At 46.8% G+C, this 23,492-nt stretch overlaps 1 protein-coding gene across 1 annotated transcript in view; it reads left to right on the top strand.

Moving 5' to 3' along the window:
* The window catches only part of KSR1 (kinase suppressor of ras 1), a 50,934-nt gene that overhangs the window by 9,123 nt on the left and 18,319 nt on the right, over positions 1-23,492 (top strand). The window contains exon 2 of the mRNA XM_030287975.4: positions 17,625-17,765. Within this exon, the coding sequence (XP_030143835.4) occupies positions 17,625-17,765 (141 nt within the window). The remainder of the gene's footprint in view (positions 1-17,624; positions 17,766-23,492) is intronic.

Below are 23,492 nucleotides of genomic sequence, written 5' to 3'. Positions count from 1 at the left end.
TCAGCACAAGGTTTTGTCCTCTGTCCCCAGCGCTGTGACAGCCTCTCTGAGGCCCCACAGACATGGCCTGACTCAGCAATTTTCACACTTCTGGCTTGATCTTTCCTGCAGCTGTAAAACCAAGGGGCAGGGGGGAAGGGGAAACACATGAGGAAATGCATAGTCTGATCCCTGCCTCTCCCTTTCACTCCTCTTGGATCCTCCACATAAATAGGCTGGCTCAGCCCTTTCAGTCTTCCTGTATTCCTGACATGAGGAGCCTGGTGTGAGGTCTCTGCCATTGCAGGCATGGCCCCTTTATACTGCAAAGAATAAAGTCTCCACATTTAGGCTGTATTTTACACGGTGCGTTAGCAGCATGGTCTCTCAGCTTCCCTCACAGAGCCTCAGTGGTGTGGGAACAGCATCAGTGAGCTCTGCAAGTCTCTGCATTGCTAGAATTCTTGGAGAGTTCTTCTAAGTGCTGAGCCTTCAGCCTCTTCATGAACGTAGCTGTGCCTCTGAGATTTATCTAACCTCAATCTCTGGGAGAGAGAACATGGGGGAAGTTGGAGAGCCACCCTGATGCATGAGGGATTTTGAAATTTATCAGTAAGAAACACTAATTTCTTTGGGAAAAATAATTTTGAGAGCTTTTCCTCTAAGATGACCGACTGCAAACAGACCGTAGCTTCTGAGAGGTCACTGTGGGTACCATGGTACAGCTTTGTTTTGATCTCAGGTAGCTACAGCAGGATCACATTTTATTACTTTGAAAGCCTGTCTCTGAGCAGTAGGTTCTCTTCCTCCAACTGGGATGGACTTCATTATACAGTGGACAATAGTCTGTATTTTCTTCTGTAAGTTCTTATTTTCATGCAAAACTTTGAACTGGGTGATAACACATTTGAATTTTGGGGCTACTTTATATTTATACTTAACTCTCTGATACTAGTTTTATGTTCATATCTCTTCTTATATTTGAGGTATGAAATAAAGCCCTTTTCTTCCTCAGAAGTTGAAAGACATGGAAAAATCTTCTGTGAGCTGTGTTGCTTTATCTCAAAGCGCATATTATTTCCAGCAAGGTAGCTGTTACATTCCTATAACGTATTGTCCAACTATTATTTAATCAATAAGACATATATATTTCACAGCACAGCAGATAAACAGTTTTAAAGCCAACAGCCTTGCAAAGCTTACAGTATTGGCTACCAAATACTGTCCTCTAAATGATTTTCTCATGTTCCAATGAGCTTCTGCTTGCCATCTGCCCTTCACACAGTCGTCATATCATGTCTGTTCTTTAAAAGACAATTTAATTAGATCTTCTTTCAGTAGGTTTTAATCAAGTGTTATGGGGTTGCTGGTGAATTATTTACAGCTGTATCACTTGATGGAACACTTGGTCTGCTAAAGGTATCATGTAAGTGACATCTGTAGCAAGGAGTAGAGCTGGCTGTGGCTGAAGACCCCACTTATGTTCCTTGGGGTTGTCCAGTTGACATCAGATGAATGTCGGGTTATGTGAGCCCACTTTCCTTTACATGAGTAGCAATTGAATGTGGCTGTACTGAAAACAAAGGAGTTAAAGCAGTTTAAAACTAGGGTAAGAGCTGAATTTAGCTCTAGTCCCTGCTGGCTCAGTTTTTTTATAAGTGCCTTTCAAGGCTGAATACCTTACACAGCATGGCCTTGACCCCCACTTGAAGATCCAGCTATTTAAACACAAGTACTATTGTACTGTCTTCAGACTTGGTCTGATGTTAAAGTGTGTTTGGAATGAGCAAGGGAGTAAAAAACAACACTCATATAGCAAAGGATAACCAACAGAGAAAGTGGATATTTTTAGAATACAGAAGGATTCTTTCTGTGCCTTATTTCACCTGACTCTTGGTAGAAATTCTACAGATAACCTTTATTTTTTTTATCTTGTTGAATGCACGTTTCAGCAACATTGCTCTTTTGCCAGTTCAGCTCCCATTCTGCATGAGACAGCCCCAGCATGAGGCTGCCATACACCAAGTACACCTGGAAGTGTACAGCAATAACTGTTCAGCTGTCTCTTAGCATCCAGAACTGATACTTAATTGTTCTTCTCCCTTTTGAACCATGTATGTGACAAGAAATTACCATATGATGCTCTCATCCATAACATGCAAGTGCTGCTATCCACTTATTCACTGTATGAAGATTTAATTTGCTCACATCTATCTCTGAAATCTCTGCCACTGAAATGATTACAAGAATGCTTTTAAGTCCAATTACCCTTAAGCTCCTTCTCTGAATGTTTAAGTGCTTGGACCTTTTCCTGGGGCTGATAGTGAACTACTAGTACAGCTGGCAATCAAGGACTCTATATAGGAAAGAGACCTATATATAGGAAAGGGACCCCTTCCACTGCCCAATCCATGTGTTCTTTCAGTGAGTAAGTGTAGTTGTTTGACTTTAGGGAATGATGTACAGGGAGGTCCTGGAAACCCCCAAGAGACCAATAGAGAATTTAGCAGGTCATTGTGTCTCGTTGGAGATCATTGCGTGTCACGAGCCTTTTGTGAAGGACAAGACTAATTTACAATTTAATTGTGTTGAAATCCTGGATGTGTCAGCATGCTTCACAGGCTCCTCAGAAGGGACAATGCAGTGAGAAGTTGTGTACTCTGCAGTTCCCTCTGCAATAAGAGGGACAACTGCCTACATTCAGCCCATGCTTTGATCCTTCCTCATTCTCTAGAATAACCAAAGATGAGGAGGGAGTTTTTAATGTTGGCAAGTGAAAGCTGGGTATGTTAGAGTCTCACTGAGAGGAACTGAAAGCAGTCGGCCTATTAATGAGAGGCTTTTCTGACTTCTCTTGGCAAGTAGCAAGGGCAGACACATTTCAGAGAAAGTGCTTCTAGTCCTGATTTTATTTAGTGTTTGGTCCAGGACGATGTGGAAGTAGGGATAAGAAGGGAATTAACTGCACCTTTATTGCCCTGTAATTCTCATATTGCTGCTGCAGATGGCCTGGCTGGGAGACAAAGGGAGCCTTAGCATTGCTTATCTGGGTTGGATATCTGGAGCACACACCTGGCAGGTTACCTTTGAGTTTCAAGGTTCACATTCAAGTGACACTGTATAGCTGTTGGCTTTATAGTGGTTCTTCTCCTCGTCTTTGTGGAACCCACAGGTGTTTTCCTCTCTCTGTCTGCCACTGCTGTTTGTTAGTTCCCTATAGATCATTGCTGGTCCCAGGCCTTGTGCAGCTGCTGGGAGAGCCTTTGCAGCAGGAGGTGCTGCTCCGTGTCACTGAGAGCCTTCCCCTCCCCCAGGTTGGGATATTCCTTGTGCAACGTGATCTAACCCAGCGTGGTTGGGAACTGATGGTCCAGAGTTCATTTCCAGTTATTATTGTAGCAGGGAGTCAGGCTGGATCGAGGTACTCATTTCCAGCACAGACCATATACCCTTTGAAAGCATAAACAACCTCTGGGTCAGTTTTACTTAGCTTCATACACAAGGGTTTCAGCTAAACAGGAAGAGCAAGCAGGAGCTGAAGCACTGCAAGAAGCTGGTTCAGCACTCATCCATACTGGACTAAGTAAGGTCCCTTTTTAAAGTAGAAAAATACATACATGGAGGACTGTGCTCTAAAGCAGCAGTGGGAGCTCCCTGTTTTTGTCTTTTGAGCTGGTCATCTTAACTGCAATGCCTTTTTTCTCATTATCCAGCATCCTACAGAAGCCCTTTGTAGACAGGATCTAGGATAGCTTTGAAGGCAGGCATGTTCAGAAGTTATTGCCATGGTCTCTTAGAGAGACTGGAAATTAAAGGGGCTAGGTGAATCATTACCCTCAGAGGATGAAATTGCAGTGTTGGGGAACCTTGCCTGGTGTTTGTGCAGACTCAGCAGCAGCAATCCATGTGTAACTGCAGCCAGGATGGGAGCACCAAGTTAGTAGCAGTAAATCCTCCCTCAACGGTGCTTTGCTGCACGCTAATAGAGCCTTCTGTTAAGATTTGAGGCTGAAAAGGCACTTTGCACAGCTCAGTATCTGTATGTGGAGATGAGACTCACTTGTGGTGGCTGGCTGTCATTGCCCGTTCCAGCTGAATCTGTGCAGCCCTGGGAAACGGGGCTCAGGCAGCTCATGGAGCAAACTGGGGTCAGAGGCTGTTAAATTCAGAGTTCAATAGGCCTGCACAGCCAGTGGGGAAGGGGAGCCTGTGGGCTGGACAAACAGGTCACACAGGTTTCCTGACTCTGTCCTACCCAGCAGAGCTCCAAGGCTGCAGGAGCTGGATGCTTTCAGGTAGGAACAGAACCAGCATTTTGTGACTTAAAAGTTTGGCAGAATTAAGTTGCATCAAGTAATAGAGTGTTTAAGCTTAGTTTAGCAAGCATCCATCAGAATAGTCAATAATTTGACTTCTTTGCAGTTAATAAGTATGTTCCTCCTACAAAGCACTGCTGATATAATTAAATTTAGTTTCTGACTCAAGATTAACAGCTTCACTTGGTCCTTGCTATAGCCTTTCCTTTATGGAGAGACGAACTTGGATATGAGGATCTGACCATTTGTGCCCTCTTTAGGGAGCAGGGGTCACATCCTGCTCTGTCTCTGTAGAGGTGACTCCACTCCTGCTCTTCCTGTTGCCTTGCTCACTCTGCCCATGAATCTCGGTTACATTCACAGCTTTTCCAGTCCTGTAGTTTGTGTCTCAGTGCCTGCTCACAGTACTCTGGGAGCATTCTTGATAATTGGTGAGCAAACTGAAGATCTCTGATCCTACTGCATGGCAGAACATACCAAAGCTTTTCTTTTTCCCTCTTAAAATCTTGTGTTATAGGTTCAAAGCATTTTGAACAGAGTGGGGTTTAGTGTATTTTGTTCTTCCTGACAATCCCAAAGTACAATCTCATAGCAGCTTGTTAAAATAAAGCTGTTTTGCTGTTTTAAAAGAGAGAATGTGGCAAGTTGCCACATTCCAGTTAAGCAATTTCCTATAGTTGACTTTTTTTTTCAAATGCACATTTTTTTCAGCCACGTTCCTACTCTGTTTTCTCTGCAAGAAGACAAAATACCCCAGACAAGACAGAAGCCCCCACCTCTGTATTAATACTTGAAACAAACTCCCCTTCCTAAGTCTCATCGTGAGAACAGAAGAACATGGAGCCTTGGCACGGGAGACTGTAGTGTATGTGGGAAACTGGAATTTTTAAGAGCTGTGGCTTTTTTTGGAAACAGCATTTTCCTTCATGGGGGTAATTTGCCCTTTTTTTATGGCAGCAGCCCTCAGAAGCAGCTCTGCTATGGAGTGGTTGGGAATGCTCCCGTGGAGGCTCTGCGCTGCAGGCTCGCTCCCAGTGCCAGGTTCCTCCGGGCTGCGGGAGGGGAGCACGACCTGCCCAGTTCAGTGGGTGGATGCGTGTCCTCCAACACTGGGGTTTGGCAGGTACATCCTAGAAACTGAGTAACTGATTTCAGAACATCTGCTGAGTAATTGAAAAGGAAGAGCAGGCAAGTCCTCAAGGTAGTGAGTAATGCTAAAGCTTCCTATTTCTGGGTGACTGTGCTCAGTCCTCTCCCTTTCTCTTTTCAGCTGAAGAAAATGATTGGCAGTGGCTGTGCTGAAGAGGCAAGACTGGACATGCAGGGGCTTTGCAGGCAGGCCATGGCAATGGGCTCCAGAGCCTGGGCAGCCAGACTGCTTCTGTTGAGCTCCCAAATGCTTGTGTTTGTAACCTAACCCAGCACAAGGCTCAGCTGTACTGCTGGGGTAACAGGCAGCACAGGCAGGACCTCGTCCAGCACTTGGGGAAATCAGGGCATCTGGAAGTTTCAGATAACTTTAGTATTCTTTGAATGAGATCACAGCTGGAAAGCTAATAATAATGGGCTGCTGATTATTTGCACTTTCAAGATTATACTGTAAACAATCTAGTTGAATTTATAAATTTCCTTCGCCAAAACACAAAAGAGAAATAAGACTATCTATGAAGGAAGGATGGAGGTAGAAAGGTTTTTGAGTTTTTTTGTTCAAGACATTTTTGGATTCAGAAGCTGATTCTAAAGCAAGACTGCTGATACTTGGGGAATTCTGCTATTTTGTTTGCTCATCCTATGATGGCTGAGCACTGTAAGTGTTGCATTTGTGGAAATCCTCAGGGCGACTGAGCTGTGGAAGGACAGCTCGTGCTCTATTTTGGATCCAGTCAAGTATTAGGAAAGCTGAGTGTGGGCACTGACTTTGTGCCTGTGAGACAGGTAGGAAGCTGTCTGCAGATCTGCTGGATCCCTTAGCCATTTATTGCCCTTCAGCGTGTTTCTGGCCTTGGTATTCTGGAGGAGTGCTAGAAAGAATTACTCCCAGTAGTGTTTACAGCACACCTGGCAGGAGGTGCAGTAGAGTAGCAGTAGCATTTAGAGTCTTCCACTGTACAGGTGTGGCATTGCAGCTTTCTACAGCATTCTCAGGATCCAGGATTTTTCAGTAATGCCTAACTTATCCATGTTCCTTTTGGAGAGATCAAGGTGAAGTACTGTGTAAATGAAAGGAGCTGGACAAACCCATGAGTGATCTTTGTATAACGATGCAGAGCTGCTTGGCTGCAGTGAAAAATCTCAACTCCTGTGGCATGAATTTGTGTCCAACACTCAGAGCTGTCCGCTGGCAGGCAGAGAAATACAACACAGAATCCCTTTGTGCTTCCCTTGCTCCTTGGGAGGAGAGTATTTCCATGACAGACTAGCACACAGGCTGTTACAATGGCTTTTTCTTTTCTCCTCAGCAGTTCGGGTTTTGGGTGTTTCGGGTCGATGTGGCTCAGCACAGTGAGTCTCTCCTCTGGTCTGAGCAGGGGCAGTTAAACCCTGAATCCAGAGCCTGCTCAGCTTCTCTCCAGCACACAATCCAAGGGGATACTTTAAGACAAAAGGGATGTAACTCAGCACAAGGAATGCAAAATGGTGATGAAGAAGTTTTCTGAAGAGTAATTCCTAAAGAGCCTGTAGAGCATGAAAAGATAAATGGAATGAAAGCATACAAGTGTATAAATAATGTTTTAGAAATGTTTCTTAGAGACTGATGCTCTGGAATTTTTTTCTGAATTGTGGAAGTGATGGCAAATGTAAAAACTTTGCTGCTCTAAACCCCCAACTGGAACAAAAATGTCAAGCTCAGATTTTTCACAAATCCTGCATAAAATAATTTTTGGACACACAAGTAAAATGCTTAAACTCTGATTTTGAACTGGCACATTTTCTTCCATTGTACATTTAATGCCAATTTTTTTTAGAAGAATATGTTTTAAGAACCTAATTTGCTTCCATAGAATGTTTTGAAAATGAGAAACTTGGTTTCAGCCAACTGTCACAATACACTTCTCTTAAATGAACAAAACTAAAGGAAAACCAGCCCCAAATCCAACCTCCTGTTCTGCTTAGGTACAGAGACAAATGTGGTGTGTGAAGTTTCTGTGGAAATTCACAAAAGTAATGGATATTGTACCTGCCTGAAAGATGCTGAGCTTGGGGCTTGTTATCTTTGTATTTGTGATATTTTTTCAAGTCTTTCCAGGCTGCTGTATGATGCCAAGTAGCTGTTGCAGCGCTGTCTGCTGTATGGCCAATTGCTGCTTATCAGTCTCCTCTGTATTTTTCCTCCTACAACCATTACTGGGTCAGCAGCTGTATTTTCCTCTACTTTTTTGAGTGGGTGCAACATGGTTTGGGTGAAAGTCTCAGAGTCATAAGAAAAAATGTTCTTTTTGGGGTTGGGGATCTGGGTTCAGGTGTCTGCACTCTAAATCCTGTATTTGTATTTAACTAATTATAGAAACCTCTCATGGTTGCTACGGGCAAATGTGAACCAGTAAGAGAGAGCCCCAAGGAGATTTTTTGAAAAACAAAATGTGAGCAGTGAGCCATGGCAGCTTTCTCACTCAGTGTCTGTGAAAAGAGAAATGTGACCCCAGTCCTTGCCAAAATAGCTCAATTCTTTCTAGCAGAAACCAAATAATTGGGAGCATTTCAGAGAATACAGTTTCTCCGCTGAGATTTCCCAGGGTGCAGAGACAGAACATCTTCAGCTCCAAGACCTGCAACCTGCTCCTACAGAGATTCAACACTTTTCTGTGTAAACCTCTTTCCCCAAAGCCCAGCCCAGCAGCAGTCTGGGGAACTGTGTGTGCCGTGGAGGAGGGGAACGTGGAACTCTGGAAGTGCTCAAATAATTGAGTCAAACAAGCCGAGGATTTGATTTTGTTGTGTTTTTGTTTCCTTCCCCTGGTGTGCTAATAAGCCTGAGAACAAACCAAACCGCTAATCTGTCTCATTCCACAGCCAGTACGTGAGGGAATGGTAAAGACTGGAGGTTTGTGCTTGTATTTTATTGAGGCTACAGAAAAAGAAATGTGTAAGACAAAAGGAAGATCGTTGGGAAGGCAGGGGAAGAAAAATGGGAAAAAGCCTTTGGGATTAGGGACAGCATCCTGGGCAGTAAAATGCTCCATTGAAGGAGCTCGAGTCCTTCCAAGACCTCTCAGTTCCGACCTGGGGAGTGTTCCGGCCTCATGCAAGGTGTTCCCCTTGGAGCTCACTGTCTGTGCCAGCTCGGGGTGTCAGGACCTGCAGAATGAGGCTTGCAGTGAGGAAAGGGAAGTGCAGGAGTATGACAGGGATCTACAATTAGTCATGCTCTTCCTGACCTTGCTGAAGGAAATGTCTGCCTTTATATTGTCTGCTGTAAAGTCTCCTTTATTTAGGCTCTAAGTTTACACACACACACAGCTTGTTGGTGTCTTCATTTCCACTTCCTGCACCATCAGTCAAATATACCTGAGAGTTATTTCAGAGATGTGTGAGAATGATTAGTGTCATCCTAAAAACTATGGAGGATATTCTTTCTAAAGGCACTTTAAGTTTTATCTTTTACAGAGAGATCCATGGGCTGTAACACAGCTCCTATCCCCAGAGCATGGCCTGGTGCTTCCTTTCCAGATTCTGAGCCTTCCATAGTCTTTCTCCCTGTCACTTGCTGTCTTCTGCTGCAGCCACTGGAAAGCCCACAGGGGTGGGGGGGGATTGTTTTCTTAATGGGAGGAGAGATCCAGTGGGTTTGCCAGGATACTGGGTGATTACAGAGAGAGGCAGAGTATTAGTGTTGTGCTTGGGCTGCATTTGCTGCTGTAGGACTTCGCAGGGTAGGACAGGTACTTGTTTAGCTGCAGTACTTTGAGAAGCCTGTATGGTTTTGTCACGGCAGTGTAAATCCATTGGCCATGCACCAACTCCGTGAGGGATGGGAAACCTGAACAGGTCTGGAGGGCAGTGGGAAGTAGCAGCACCCTTCAGGAGAGGCTCGGGGCAGGAGGAGGTTGCTGTGCTCTCTGTGGAGGCACAGCCAAGCCTGATGAGGCGTGGCTGAGGTGAAGAAGCTCGCTGGGTGCTGGAGAGCTGTGAGCTGAGAGGAGCAGAGCTGCAGATCTGATGTGGCAGCAGCAGGGCTGTGCTCAGCAAATGGCAAGTACAGTTCTTAGTCTTGCAGAATTCTCTCATTCTGTTACGCTTGTGTGTCCTCGGGTTGCAAAGGAAGGGGGAGGGCTTTCATTTTTAGTGTTCAGTGGGTGTGAAATCTCTGATCTTTAAGCAGAGGACTGTTCCTGTAGCTACATTAGGCTCGGATGCCTCGCTGGGATGAAATCTTTGAAGAGAATTATGTTATGAGGCTCAGGGAACTACTTGATTGTGCAGTTTCATCCTCCCACTCCTAGCTGGGAAGGCCTCAACTGAGTGTTTACAGCCTCAGTTGCTGGGATTGTGAAAAAGAGAAGAGGGGAGAAGAAAAGGAGTGGTATGTGGCCTCCAAGTGACCCAGAAATGATGCTGTCTGCATCATTTGACAAAGCAGAAATAACATACTGTAGTGTTTGGGCAGTGGCTATTGTGTCAGCCTCAGGCATGACTGAGGGTTCAAAGGAAAATCCATCCATCTGGTATTCCATCTCTCCCTACCCCTCTACCTCTCTGTGCTTGTATTTACCACTTTCTCCTAAGACTTCTCCCTACCAGCACACCTTTGCCTGCACATTTTCCTGCTGCCTTGTGCTGGGTCCTGTTTTGCAGGGTTTGTTTAGCAATGTATTGAGAAACTGTTTCCTTTTCTGTTACAAGTGAGCCCAAAGTGCCTCAGCAGCACAGCTGGGACCTGCAGGAGCAGCAGGGCTGGCACCAGGGCTCCATGGTGGGACTGCTACCCCGGGGCTTGTTCCACCCCTGGCATCCTTCTGACATCCTCTGCTTTTCAGAGTCCCTGCTGCTGGGAGCCACTGGTTAGAGCAGAGCACTGAGAGAGCTTTCATGGCTCCTTTTCAGAGCTGCTCCTTCACTTTGTGCAAATTATTTTTAATCCTTCTTCCTCTTTCTTATTTTTAACAAGATGCTACTGCATAGGGTCCTTTGAGTGTATTGATGTTTCTGAGGTGTTTGTGGCATTCAAAGCAGTGGCACTGTTCTGCAGCCAGTCTCGTTCAAGGGCATTGTGCCTGTGGCCCAGCACAGCCGTCACCTCCAGACCTGGAGCCTGTGACTGCGCCTGTGTGATCAGAGCAGAGGGGGATAGGAAATGCACCCAAGCGAGCAAGAGCTCTGCTACCGTTTAGCACAGCTAAAACAGAAACCAGGCCTCCCATTCTGGACAGGTGTCCTGCTCACTGCCAAGCTTCTTGCTGAATGAGTCAGCTGGGTTCAAGTAGAGAATGTGAATTCCACAGGCTGCAGGTCAGAGGCTGACGTGTAAGTAAGTGAGCCCCTTTTTTTTTCTCAGATGCCACCTCAAATAAAGCAAATTACTTTGTTGCCAGATATTTCTCTGTAATATTTTTCTGATACCTATTTTACCATGTGTAGCTGGTGAAAATATGGGTCACAATATCATCCTTTAGTAGCTTTAGTTCTGTTGGTTTTGAGGGCAAAGCCATGTGTGTGACAAACTGAGTGGCCTATTTTCTTAGGATACAAATAATTCCCTGAAACGAAGTGTTCTGCTTCTCTTCCTCGTACTTTGGGTCCTGTGCAGATCCTGTGCTTGCCTTGGAAAGAGCTGTTTGAAGTTCATGCTGATCTCAAGGTAGTTTGGAAATTTGTGAGATTGTGAGACTCTCCAGCTGAATCCTGCATTATGTGACTGTTCCTAATGGAAGCACAGATGGGAAGGATGGTTTTCTCTGTGGCTGAACTAAGTGTTCTATGAACAGGTTTGGATCAGATTTCACTGCAAATTGAGCATATGCCATGTGAAAAGGGTACAGACCCGCTCTCTCAGTTTAAGCAAGCAGATTTGGTTCTAAATCAGTCAAAACCAGGCAGTGGTTCAGTTCTCCCTGTACTAGAAAGGGAACACTTCACACTGTTGTTAAGGCCTGTAGGTCTTCACACCTACAGGCACAAGGAGGAGTTCTCTGAACCAGGGGGAAATGAGAATTTCTGAGGCTGCAGTTGGTGCTGATGATGCTGAGATCAGATGCTGATAACCATGCAGATAGCTGGGGGCATTCCGATGAGTCAGCTGCTGAGAGCTGAGTTCACAAAGGAGCAGCTCAGTGCTCTGTGGGCAGAGCTGCAGGCACGGCTGGGTTGTTGTCAGCTGAAGGGCCCTGCAGACCCCCACTGGAACAGAGCTGGTTTGGATGGTTGGCTGCACAGCAGACAGGCCTGGCCTGTGCCTCTCTGTGCTGCAGATCCCTGGCAGAGCTGAGCCTAGAGCTGTGTCCTGTGATCCCCCGTCCTTGGAGACCCCTCTGGCCCACAGCAGTGTTCAGGCTCAACAGCACTCGGATCACACCTGAGCTTGCCTTGATTCCTGCTTTTGGGGGAAGGTTCTGCTCAGGTCATGCTCAGCATTGCTGCATTTCAGTCCCAGCTGGAGAACCAGCCAGCCCTTCTACCTCTTTGGTGTTTGCTATTTCCACCAGTTTGGCATTCCCACACAGTTACTGCAGGATCCGGGTGACTTGTTGGTTCTGTTGTGCTCCTCTCCAAAACCCACAGGGGCAGGGCTGCTTTGGAGGCTATTTCTGAGGTAGACCCTAAGGCAGAGCAGGCACTGAGCTCGTATTTCAAGTGGCTGTGGTGTGTGCCTTGCATGGGGAGGGGTTGGTTCCTTGTGTGGCCACCTGCACAGGGGCTTTCTGAGGTCTCCAGAGCCCAGGCTCTGCCCCAGCTCTCAGTGTGCTGTATAACAGTGACATCCTAGGTCTTTCCCCTGCCTGGATCAACCCTGCTGCACCCTTTTTTCACTTTAAACTCGATGGCTTTGAGGAAGTGCCCTGAAGTATACTCACATGCTGCTGCTCTCCCAGTGGCTGGTGAGATCTTTATCAGTTTCTCACATGGTTGCCAAGCATGACTACAGGGACAAATTCAGTAAGTCCAATTCTGACCTTTTTATGTTCTCTTCAGTGGTCAGGTGGCCTAGAAGGTTTTTTTTGGTCTGCCATAGGGTTTGTGTATATAATGGCACTGGGGACAATAGATAAGAGTCAGCTAAAGGTGTGAAGTGAATCCACTTTCACTGGATGCCTTCTGATGACTCATATGACTTTCCCCAGTGCCCCGTACAGATAAACTCCAGTTCAGAAGTTTTGTCTTCTGTTTCAGGAGGCAGAAAAGCAGAACGTCCCTCATGCTCCAATCCTGATCCGGCCAGTGCAGTGTCCTGCTGCACCAGGAGCTGCTGGGGTGCTGCAGGGAGTGCTCCCTGCCCTCTGGGCTGGTTCTTGGCAGGAGGTTAATAGAGGAGTTCCTTCCTGATTAATTCCTGTCTGAGGCAAGATAGATGATTTGCATTTCTCTTAACCACATGCAAGAGCTGGGCCATACATTGATCTGGTCATTTTATAGCCTCAGCCACCCGCTGGGTAAATTGCAGGGCAGGACTTGGTTGTAGCCTTGGAGGTTTCCATGTAAGCTCATGTTTATTGTCTCCCCCAGTGCTGCCAGGCTCCCTGAGATTTCATCTCCAGGCACAGGAGCAGTAGGATCTGCTTTTGACCATGTACTTGATATGTTGATTAAATCATGACAGTTGTTTGTTTTGGGTATTGCAAAACTCCTCTTCTAAACATTGCGTATGTTTCAAGTCAACAAGAAAAATTGCAGGCTTCACTGAGCAGATTATAAGTTTTGTGAAAGTGTGAAAACATGGCATTTGGTTGTGAAATGTATGATTGAATCAAACTTAGTCTCCAACTGTTGATATTCTGCAGAAATCTTGGCTGGCACTTTGGTATAGCAGAGTCCCCCCCTCTGCCTGTCTCCAGGTTGTTTAATTTATAATTTCCACTCTCTGCCATGGTTTCCCTTTTTTTTTGTGAATTGAAAATTATTATTTTTGCTGCATTTATATGGTATTTCAAGATATGCAGATTAAAAGCATGAGACTAAGCCACAGAAGGTGTCAGAGAAATGGGGAGTCTTCTAGCCTTTGCTCCTTTTTCCATGTTTATTTGGATCAAGTGCATTGGATTCAGACTGGATTTTGACCAAGTGCAGGAGCTGCAATAGGTCTAAGTTTAATGTCTTTTAGTGACTCTGGAACAAGATGCCACTGTTCTAAACACAAATAAAACATCATCGACAAGAAGCTTGGGGAAATGCATGAAACTTGATTTATCTGGTTGGACAGATGGCACAGAAAAGCATCTCTGACAAATGAAGAAGCTAGACTGTGATTTCTGATCAGTTAACTAGAGGTCAGAAATACTTGGGCTGCAGTTTGACTACAGAATTCTTCTAGTTCTTCCTTGTAGTATCTCCTGAATTCTGCACCTCGATGTCAGTGATCTGGTTTTGCAGATGCTTTTCTGTGCCATGTCTGCAGAGGTGCAGCTGAAAAACTTGTGGGCATTTGCTTTTTGTTTATTGTGTTCTAAAGTCCCAGCTGTTGGCTGGAGGTCATGGATACGGGCAGCCTCGCATCTCAAGAGATCTGCTGTTTATTTTGCAGAAATAAATAAAAAAAGTACAAGCTTGGCAGTTTTCTCTTAAACTTCTTGAACGTGCTTCTCATCTGTGCTGTGAAGGGATCTTTTAAAGGCGCTGTAAGGAGATGAATATGCATCCAGGAGCACCTGGCAGCATGTGCCCTTCTCAGAGCAGTGAGGACTGGTGTCCTGGCCATCAGCTGCGCCAGGCAGAGCAGCAGGGCTCTGCCCTGGGATCAGTGATGTGCTCCAGCTGCTCCGTATCCTGTCTCTCTTCTTGTCCTTTCCCATCTCTGTGGGTTCAAGGCAGTTGGAGTGTTGCTGCTTATAGTTTGGGGTTTGCCATTTGTAATGAGTAGGACGTGCCATTTAACAAGCAGGCAGTGAGTAGCTACTATTGGCTTTATCTCTCAGTCTAGTTTGTGGTTGGAGACCTGTGTGCTGGTTGTGGGTTTTTATGTGCGTCACTGAACCCAGAAATTTTATTATATTCTCAGAAAAGGGTTTTGCAACAGCTCAGCTATTAAAGCCAAACCATGTAGTTTAGTAAAAAGTCTGGGCAGGAAACAACAAAATAGAATTCATCCTAGGGGAGAAGCATGGTGCATGTAGGCTGGGAAGAGAATGCAAATACACTATTTATAGGACTAGGAGAAAACAAATTTGGACTGGAGTAGTAAATGTGAAAGAGTTATCCGGGAAAAACCAGCCTTGGTCCTCTGAGACTCTCAGACTTGTGCTGCCAGAGTGCTTATCCATTTTGGAGAATCCGTAACATTCCAACAAAGGAGAAAAGTTGGACATTGAAAGCCGTGCTACACAGAGTCCCTTCCTGCAGTGTCCTTTAGGAGTTTATGACATGGATGACACCTGGAAAGGGGAAATACTTGAACTGGGATTTTTTTAAGCAGTACCAAAACAGCTGAGGCCGGCGCCTGCTCCAGGGAGTTCCTGCAGGATGAGCAGGCAGAGCTGCGTGCAGGGAGAAGGGGAGACGTGACTGCATTTGCTCCTGATCAGACAGATCAGGTCAGTGGCAGAGCCAGGAGTGCAGCCCAGCTCTATTCTCTTACTCATGTGATGCTTCTGGTGTTACTCTGAGGTTAGCCAGGAGACCTTCTGTGAGGAGTGCAAAAGCAGTGGCTGTACCTTAGCAATATCCTGCCTTGAGCAGTGTGCTGTCCTCGTGACACTGCACGCTGGAATTGGAGAACGTGGGGCACACACTTTCTGTATCGTTTCTTTTACATAATTTGTGATTTTTCATTTATAAATAGATGCTAAGCCCTCCTTTCCTTCCACTGTGGTTTTTGGAACAGATTCTGACACCTCCATTGCCTGCAGTTCCCTGCTTTATTCTGGATCATGTGCTACTTTTAGGGCATTTGCCTGTAATTAGTGTTCCATGTAACGAAGCGTGGAGCTTTGGCTTTACCGAGCACAGAATATGCTGATAGCTCATCCTTCTTCCAGGAAAAATAAATCTTACCTGATGGGAGATCCTACACTAAAATAACAGATTATAGTCGGGCTGCAGAGCGGAGCTGCTGCTTTAGACACAGGCCCATCAGGGCTGGCTGTACCAGTTCCAAAATCACTGTGCAATCTTGCCTCTGTCCCTAGGTGCTCTGCAACCCTGAGGCGTGCCCAGGAATGGGGAAGGGTGAGGTGAGCCGGGGCAGCAGCGGGAACATCCTGCAGTGCCCTGGGAATTCCACATACAGGCTCACAAACACGATGAGCTGTTTGCCTGGGGCTGGATGTTGTGGTTGCAGTTTGTATATCGGAACACATATCCTCATTGGCCCTTCCCTCAAGTGGCCTCTGCAAAGAGACAAGGCTTGGGTGATTTCTGTCTTCCTTCTCTTTTCCATGACATAGCTATTGCACAGTTGGGAAGCTGTTTCTCATTTGCGTAAGCTGATTTTTGGCATGCTGGGGGCTGTTGAGTCTACAGACTTCCTGCAGCCTCTTCTTTCTGCCTGTCCTGAGGCACCCTTGCCCATCTACTCATCCCAGCCTGCCCAGTGTCAGTGTCCATAGAGGGGGAAAAGCACACTGAGAAGAAAGAAAATTTAAACCAAACCCCAAGCAGGAAAATTCTTGGGACAGCACCTGCAAGCCCCTTTCTGCCATGGGAGTGAGCAGGAGAGCCCTGTGGACAGGCTGTTGTGGGAAAGGATGTGTGACAGTGAGAAAGCACAGGGCAGCCCATGACACATGTGTGCCCCAGCGTGCACAGGGCTGCCTGGAGGATCCCAGCCCCCTGCTCCAGAGCCAGGGGAACTCGGGCAGGGCACAGCCGAGGGGCTGGTGCAGGGAGAGGGCAGCCAGAGCACAGCCAGCAGCAGCCCTGCCTGGCACACAGGGCCCAGCACACGGCACACATGGCAGGGACAGCCCTGGCTGGGCTCTGCCTGGCACACAGCAGCGTGGCAGCCTCTGGAGCCCAGGCACTGCTGAGCACACAGCCAGTCCCTCCCGAGGCTGGCCCTGTCCTGCCCTGCCCTGCCCTGCTCTGGCCAGAGGAAGCAGAGCAGGGCTGGGAAAAAGGAAGTGCTGACAGCCCCTTTATACAAAAAGAGGTACTGAGAACGAGTGATTGGGATTTCCAGTTCATTGCAGGGCTGGTACTCCAAAGCTGTGCTGGGAAGTTGTGGTGGAAAGGCTCCTCAGGTTTCAGCAGGGGTGGTCAGAGTGAGAATGCAAAGGGATGGCTGAGTTTCTAGGACATGGCAGTCCCGCATTGCCTCTCCTGGGAATGGCAGTGCTTTGCATTGCTCTGGGCACTACAGGAGTTGGAATCACTTCAGTATTCACACACTTTTTGATAAATCTCAAAATTTATGGAATTGCTATCAGAATTTGGTGTGTGGGCAGGGACAAACTTGTCATAGCTGATAGTTGTAAGGAATAGATTGCTCATAAAACATGCTCTCACTAACTTCATAGGAAAACACTTAAACTGTAAGAGGGGACACATCATAATGGTCAAAGAATCCATGTTTGTTTTTTCCTTTGCACTTTTAGTCTGATCATGTCCCAGATGCTAAAATTTGTTGACTAAGAACATGGTTTATAAATCATGCATCAACTAACTTGCTTTGAGGCATTGTTTTGTTAGGAAAGTTTTGAAGCTTAAGCCTGCCTCATGGGAATGTGTGACACAGTGAGCAATCTTTGGAGAGTATTTTCTTTTTGATAAGCAAACATAAGGCATAAACAATACTCCTTTTTGCTATTTTATTCTTTTGTGCCTAAAATGAAGAATTCTGTGTAGTGCATTTGCCATGAGATGGTCAGGTGATAAAAGCTTTGGTATAAAACTTTAGGATAGAAGATACACAGAAATCATCTAGTCCAACTGCCTGAATTTTTGTTCTTTTAAGTTAGCTGGTTTTAATGTTGATTTTGTAATAGAAATGCCCATCAGATAACAGGCCTCAGAGTCGTTTGATACTTTGGCTATTCCTGCCTCAGAACTGCAGTTGATGGGGGTTTAGATGCTCAGTGTGAGGGAAATGCACTGTGTTGATTTCCCCCGAGAGCTCACAGGAGGATGTCACTTCTATGTCATGAAAGGGCCCTGCTCACAAGCCAGCGTGCCCCGTGTACGAGCAGAGCCTGGGAAGGGTCAGCCCGTGCCGAGGAAGTCACAGTTTGTGTTCTGCATCCCCAGGTGAAGCTGATTGACTACATCCACCGGCAGCGGCAGTGCAAGCTGAGCGTGCCCCTGAGCGACCGCACCGCCGAGCTCAACAGCTACCCCCGCTTCAACGACTGGCTGGACATCGTCAACGTCAGGAAGGAGGTGGTGCAGGTAGGGGGGGGACTCGGCCCTCACAGAGCCCTCCTGGCCCTTCAGTACGTTCCCAGCTGCCTGCTGGGTCTGAGAGCCACAGCAGGACTTAATCACTTACTACCTTTTTGATACTAATAGTACTGTGCTGCACTGTGTTCTGTGTCCAGCATTAGCCAAAACAGGACCATTGTTACAATCTCTCTCTCTCTCTCACACACACACATGCACACACACGTAGAGCTCAGTCCACTGACAGCTAAACAAGGCAGAAAAGGTATTTTCTATTATTTTTTCCATTTTTGCCTCTGCAGGCTAGGTCACAATGTTCTCATTCAGTTTCCTTTGATCGCTGAGCAACTAAAATTTTTCTTTGACCTCAGCAGGAATCTTCCTGGGTGAAGAATTCCACAAATTTTCATGGAAGTTATTCCAGCTTGGTTCTGATGTAACTAAGTGGTCTCTGGTGAAACAGGATGGGTTCAGGATCAAGTTGTTCCTTTTATTTCCTACTGTTCATTTTGAATGTAATGGTGCTGTTGCCTTCCAGCCCAGCAAGGTTTTGGGTGGCACAGCCAAAGGTGCAGCAGTGACAATGAGAGGACAAAAGCAGCCTGTTGCTGTGGCCAAACTGCCAGGCTCCCAGCTAGTGTTGGTTTCTAAGGTTACTGGAATTGCCTGAGTCTAAAAGAATGTCTTTGTAGCTCATTTATAAATCCTTTGTGATGCCTACAGAAAGGAGTGGGGGGGAGCAGGGAAGAAGTGAAGAAAAGCGGGGAGGGAGGTGGACAGTTCAAATCTGCCACATCCTGCTAATTTAAGGAGCAGAGAGGGTTGAGACTGCCCTTCTGTATGTGTGGTCACTGAAAGGGGTGAACAAATTCGGGTTTGGTCTAAGGCAGAAAGAATTTCCCAGATCTTTTTTGATTTGTGTGCTCTTGCTGCTCCCTCCCAAGCAGTGTCCAATTGAATGAGCTCTGTTCCTTCTGGGACAGAACTGTAAGAAGTTTACAAAGCACTGAAATTCCCCTGTGATTCTGAAAGTATGGTAATCTTTTAAGGGTTCTGCATCCATTTCATGCAGCTGCAGGCAGCTTCTGTAACACTTGTATTAGCTGGACAGCAGAACTGCAACACCCTGTGGGTCATTAAAATAATTTCTGAGTAGGCATGCTGGAACAGGCTGTGAGCTAGGGAAGTGGAAATTGCTGGGCTAATAAACTAAGTGCTCTGCTCTTGCAGTGGTTTTTTATTTTTTTTGGTTCTGTTATTTCACTGCTCAAAAAATAGCCATGCAGCTACTGTTGGTGTTGGACACTGACATCAGCACAGTGCTGAGGGCTGTCTGGGATGAGTTACCTTTCAGAAATGTCTCAGGTATCACGGGATCATTCCTGCTCTTGTTTAGATTTCATACAGCATGTTGAACTGCATCTCAGCTGAAAGCTTTCAAAATGGAAATCACTGACAGAAGGAGCTTTAATAGGTTAGTTATTACAAAATCTAGAGTGGTGTCCTGCTTTGTGCATGCTGCCTGCCTGTGACAGGATGGGGAGGAGCCTTTGCAGACTGGGTTGAGCAGGTCACACTGTGAAAATGGGGACCCTCGAGTGGTTCTGGCTCTGTGCTACTGGGAACAGCTTCCCATCTCAGATACTGCTAGCTCGCTGTAAAATGGAAATAGGCATGCTGGGTTTGCTTCTTAAGGCTTCCAAAAAATGGTGCAGAGTGGAGGAAGACTGCACAAGTGTCACAGTGTGGTCACAGCCCTCTCTTCTTGCACCGTTTAGACTCTGAAACTAGTTGGAGAGGTTGCCAGGTACCTGTGGAGTCTCAGAAGAGCTGTCTCAGAGCCCTGCCCTGGGCACGTCTGAGAGCTGAACAGGACAGCAGGTCTGGCACAGGAGGAGGTGCAGTGGAGGGCTCTCTGTGCCTGCTGCCTCTCAGGGACAAATCAGGAGAAAGGCCTGCGTTGATGGGAGTTTTGCTTTTTTAAGGGTTCTGATTCCCTTTGCATTTCTAGTGCTACAGTGCTACTGGAGGGAGTATTTTCAAGACTGTGCTAATCTGTGACATAACACTGTTGAAAAGCAGCCTAATTGCAGGAGTTCTTTAGCTCAGCAGTGAGAGGAACAATGCTCTGTTTATCTGTCTCCCCTCCCATTGCCTCGCTCCCCCCAGTCCTCTCCCAAATAAAGCTGCCATGCAGGGAAGCACAGAAGCTCCCAGGCTTTCCTGTCAGAAATAGAGCAGCAGCTCCAATTTAGAATATCTGCTGACTCCTCTACTCCTGAGTGAAGACTATTTTTGCTCAGTGACTTGCTCTAGACATTGTGAAGCTCGAAAGCTCTGGTGATTATAATTGCTGGGCTCCTTTATTTCTTTGAAAACCTATATTTAAAATGAGAATAATGACTGCCTGTAAAATCCTTTAGTTCTGGAAGAGATTACAGCAGTAACAATGCAGTGTTTATGGCGCTGGGCAACAGCTAAAGCTGCCGAGAGCGCAGACAGCAGCGAGCCGGTGACGCTGCGCCGGGTGCGCGGGCTGGGCTGCGCCGACCTCGCGGGCCTGCAGGTAGGTGGGCACTGCCAGCCCCTCTCTGGGATCCTCTGTGCCAATGCACAGTTCCGAGGGGTAAGGAACCTGGAACCTGCCACCCGACCTGGGCTGTTTCTGTGGCTTTGTTACTGTTCTCTAATCAGATGCCAGACAGATTTTTATCATAGAAAGTGGTAGCAAGCTCTGCTTTGGAGCTGGGCTAATGTGGTGCTGTAACTTGCTGTTTAAGTATATTTCTAGGGAATGCTGGAGTCCTTGTTTTTGCTGAGGAGTTCTAGAATCTGATCAGTTCTAGAGATTGATTAATTCTAGAGACAGATTGTATGTGTAGTTTAATACCAAAAAATATGTATAAATGGTTAAATATGGTGGGATGAAAGTGAGCAAAGAGGTACTTGAACTGAGACCTAGAAAAGACAGGGTAAGGAGCCTTACAGACAGAAGGTGTTTATGCTATGTAGTCATCTTGAGTGGGTACAAGTTGCTCTGAAAATGATCCTAGAAGAATACATTGATCTGGATTGTCCTGCTTACCTTGGGAGTTGGAGTCAGGAATTGGGAGGGCAGTGGGAGGGAAGGAGGATGAGAACAGGGTGCTCTCTCCACTCTTGAGCTGATGGAAGAAGTCCCTTGCAGAGCTATTTACTGGGTTCTGAGCTTGAAGTATGTCTGCCAAATAGAAGAGACCAAAAAAATTCTTTTGGCTTATTTTCTTCAGCCCAGAAAGCAATTTTCTCTGCCTTTATCACTTTGCTTCCCAGAAACATAACTATTGTATTTGTTCCCACATGTAACTTGTCACTGTCTTAAAAACTAACTTAAGAACAGAGGCATCTTATCATCTTCTGAAGCATGTCTGGGCCAGCCCTGCTGGCTGTAGAGCAGGGGTGCCAGTCAGTCAAGCTTGGAAAGCTGTTTTTAGAGTGGGTAACTGTCCTGCACAGGGAGGGGCACATCCTGCCCCGGGGTCTGGCCATGAGCAGGGCTGTGTCACCAGGGAGACTGGGAGCAGGTGGAACAGGGCTGTGGCTGGGGCTGCTTTGTGGCTGTTCCTTTTGGAACGGATTTGAGTCCCCATTGTACCCTTGTACCCTTTTGTGGGATACCCCCTGCCTGCCTGTGAAGCCCATCCCCATCAGCATTGATGCCAAGGAACTGCAGAGCTGAGCGAGGCAGGAGCAGTGCTGGACACAGCGGAGCAAAGCAGGAAGGGCTCGTGCCTTGAGCAGGGATTGTCTGTCTGCCCGGAGCCTTGTGCTGCCCCTGTGCAAATGCCCCTGTCAGGGGTGAGCCAGGGCTCTGGGGCTGCTGCTGTGAGCCCAGGGCAGAAGGTTCTGTTTGCACAGGGGCCAGCTGGTAGCAGATCTGTCATTGGAGGAGTTGTGAGGGCTTTTTGTGAGTGCATCCTTTGGATGGGGGATAGAAGAGGCAGATCTGCCTACGCCTATCAGGTTTCCCCAGCTGTATCCTCTCATCTTTTTCTGTCAGCATATCTGCATGAAAAGACCATGAGGACTGTGGCTGTTTGGGGATTTCCATGGGTCTGGCAGCAGGAGCTCTAGCTGGCCCACCAGATAGCAGAGATCCTGGATGTGCTAATTGTGTGTATGCAAATTAATTCTGTCCTGCAGGCTTCCTTGAGCTATAAAATTCCTTCAGTGCTCCTGCTGAAGGCCTCTCCCCAGTGTAAACAGCTCCTGGAAGATAGCTCCTGGAAGATAGCCCCTACCACTGCCAGGGCTCCCCTTCCCTGCCGAGGGCTCCAGGTGCCCCTCCAGCCTTGGGCACTCTGAACCCTTCATGGCTTGAAGTCAGCCTGAGGGATCTGCAACTGCTGCACCTGTCTGCCACAGAAGAGTAGTGACAGCAGCTCTCCTGTCCCCAGAGAGCCAGCTGGACAGAATGCCCTGAGCCTGTCAGCTCTGCTCCAGCCTCTGCTGCGAGGTGGAACAGTGAGGAGGGTGATGTTAGGTGGAACCATGGCCTGTTTATGCTCACAGCTTAATGCAAGCTGGAGATTTCAAGTGAGAGGCTTTCCAGAATGCCCATAAAATCTCCAGGAATTTAATAATACAGCGATTTTTCAGTACCTTCATTGCTGGGCACCAGAAAAGCACTGCAAAGTAACGACTAGCAGGCACAAGATGTTCTCAAGAGCATCTTTACATACTTTGCTTAGAGCTATCAGTGGGAATTTAAGCACCTTATGTAACGGGCTTTCTCTTCTAGCATCTGCTGCTTTACAGGAGTATGATTGGAGAGGGGATGTCTTGATTTAAGAGGAGACATTTGGGGTCTTGACAACTGTCCAGCTTTACAGGAAGAGCTGTGGCTACTGGGTCAAGGAGCAGGTCAGGCTGATTTTGCAGAGTGCCTGCAGCAGCATTAGCTACCTAGGCTTATCTGCAGGGTGGAATCTTTACTAAAAATAACCCCTCCACTGTGTTAGATACCAGCATTTTTGCCATGTTTCAGGGATTTAAGTTGGACACCAGACAAGATTAAAGACTGTTGTGAACTCTTCACCTGGACTAATTGAGACTGATCCTTGGATGGCTCCTTGGATGCATTGGGACTCACTTTTCTCTCTTTAGACACGAGCACCATGAAGTGCAGTCTGTGCCTGATAAGCAGGAGGGCTTCAGGGAAAAGTCCTCTTACCTGTTGTAGGGAGGAATAATTTCCTGCTTGGGACTTTTTAGCATCCCTTCTGCTGAGCAGTGCATGGTTAGGCTTTAGATTTTGCTGGCAGTTATGAGGTGCTGAAGATTGAAAGCAGATTCTGTCTTCTCCTGCTTTTTCTGTTTTTAATTCTGACCTTATTAGTAGAGTACTGTCTGGATATCTTGCAGCTCTCCCTGTCAAGACAAGGTGTGCCTAGGGAGGGGGTGTTGAGCTTGGTCCTAATGCAAGCCTTTAATCTGCATTTTTAAAGCTGTTTTTTAAAAAAGCCTCAGCACCCACTGAAGAAGCCGGTAAAGAGAGGTCAGCTGGACCCACATTTCTCACCCTCAGTGGTGAAGAGTGGCAGTAACCCTTGTGCAAGGGCCCAGAGCTGCACTGAGGGGCTGGAGCCCCCCACATGCCCCTGAGCAGGGGCCCTTCTCCCCGCCCAGCAGCTGAGCCAGGGCAGCAGCAGAACCTGTTTGAGAGCCACCCTGAACTAGTGACCCTCCTCACTGTCA

Source organism: Taeniopygia guttata, chromosome 19 (genome assembly GCF_048771995.1).
Source record: "Taeniopygia guttata chromosome 19, bTaeGut7.mat, whole genome shotgun sequence".
In the NCBI taxonomy this organism is placed as follows: domain Eukaryota; kingdom Metazoa; phylum Chordata; class Aves; order Passeriformes; family Estrildidae; genus Taeniopygia; species Taeniopygia guttata.
The sequence above is the reverse complement of the archived record's forward strand: the minus strand, read 5'-3'. Positions and strand labels throughout refer to the sequence as shown.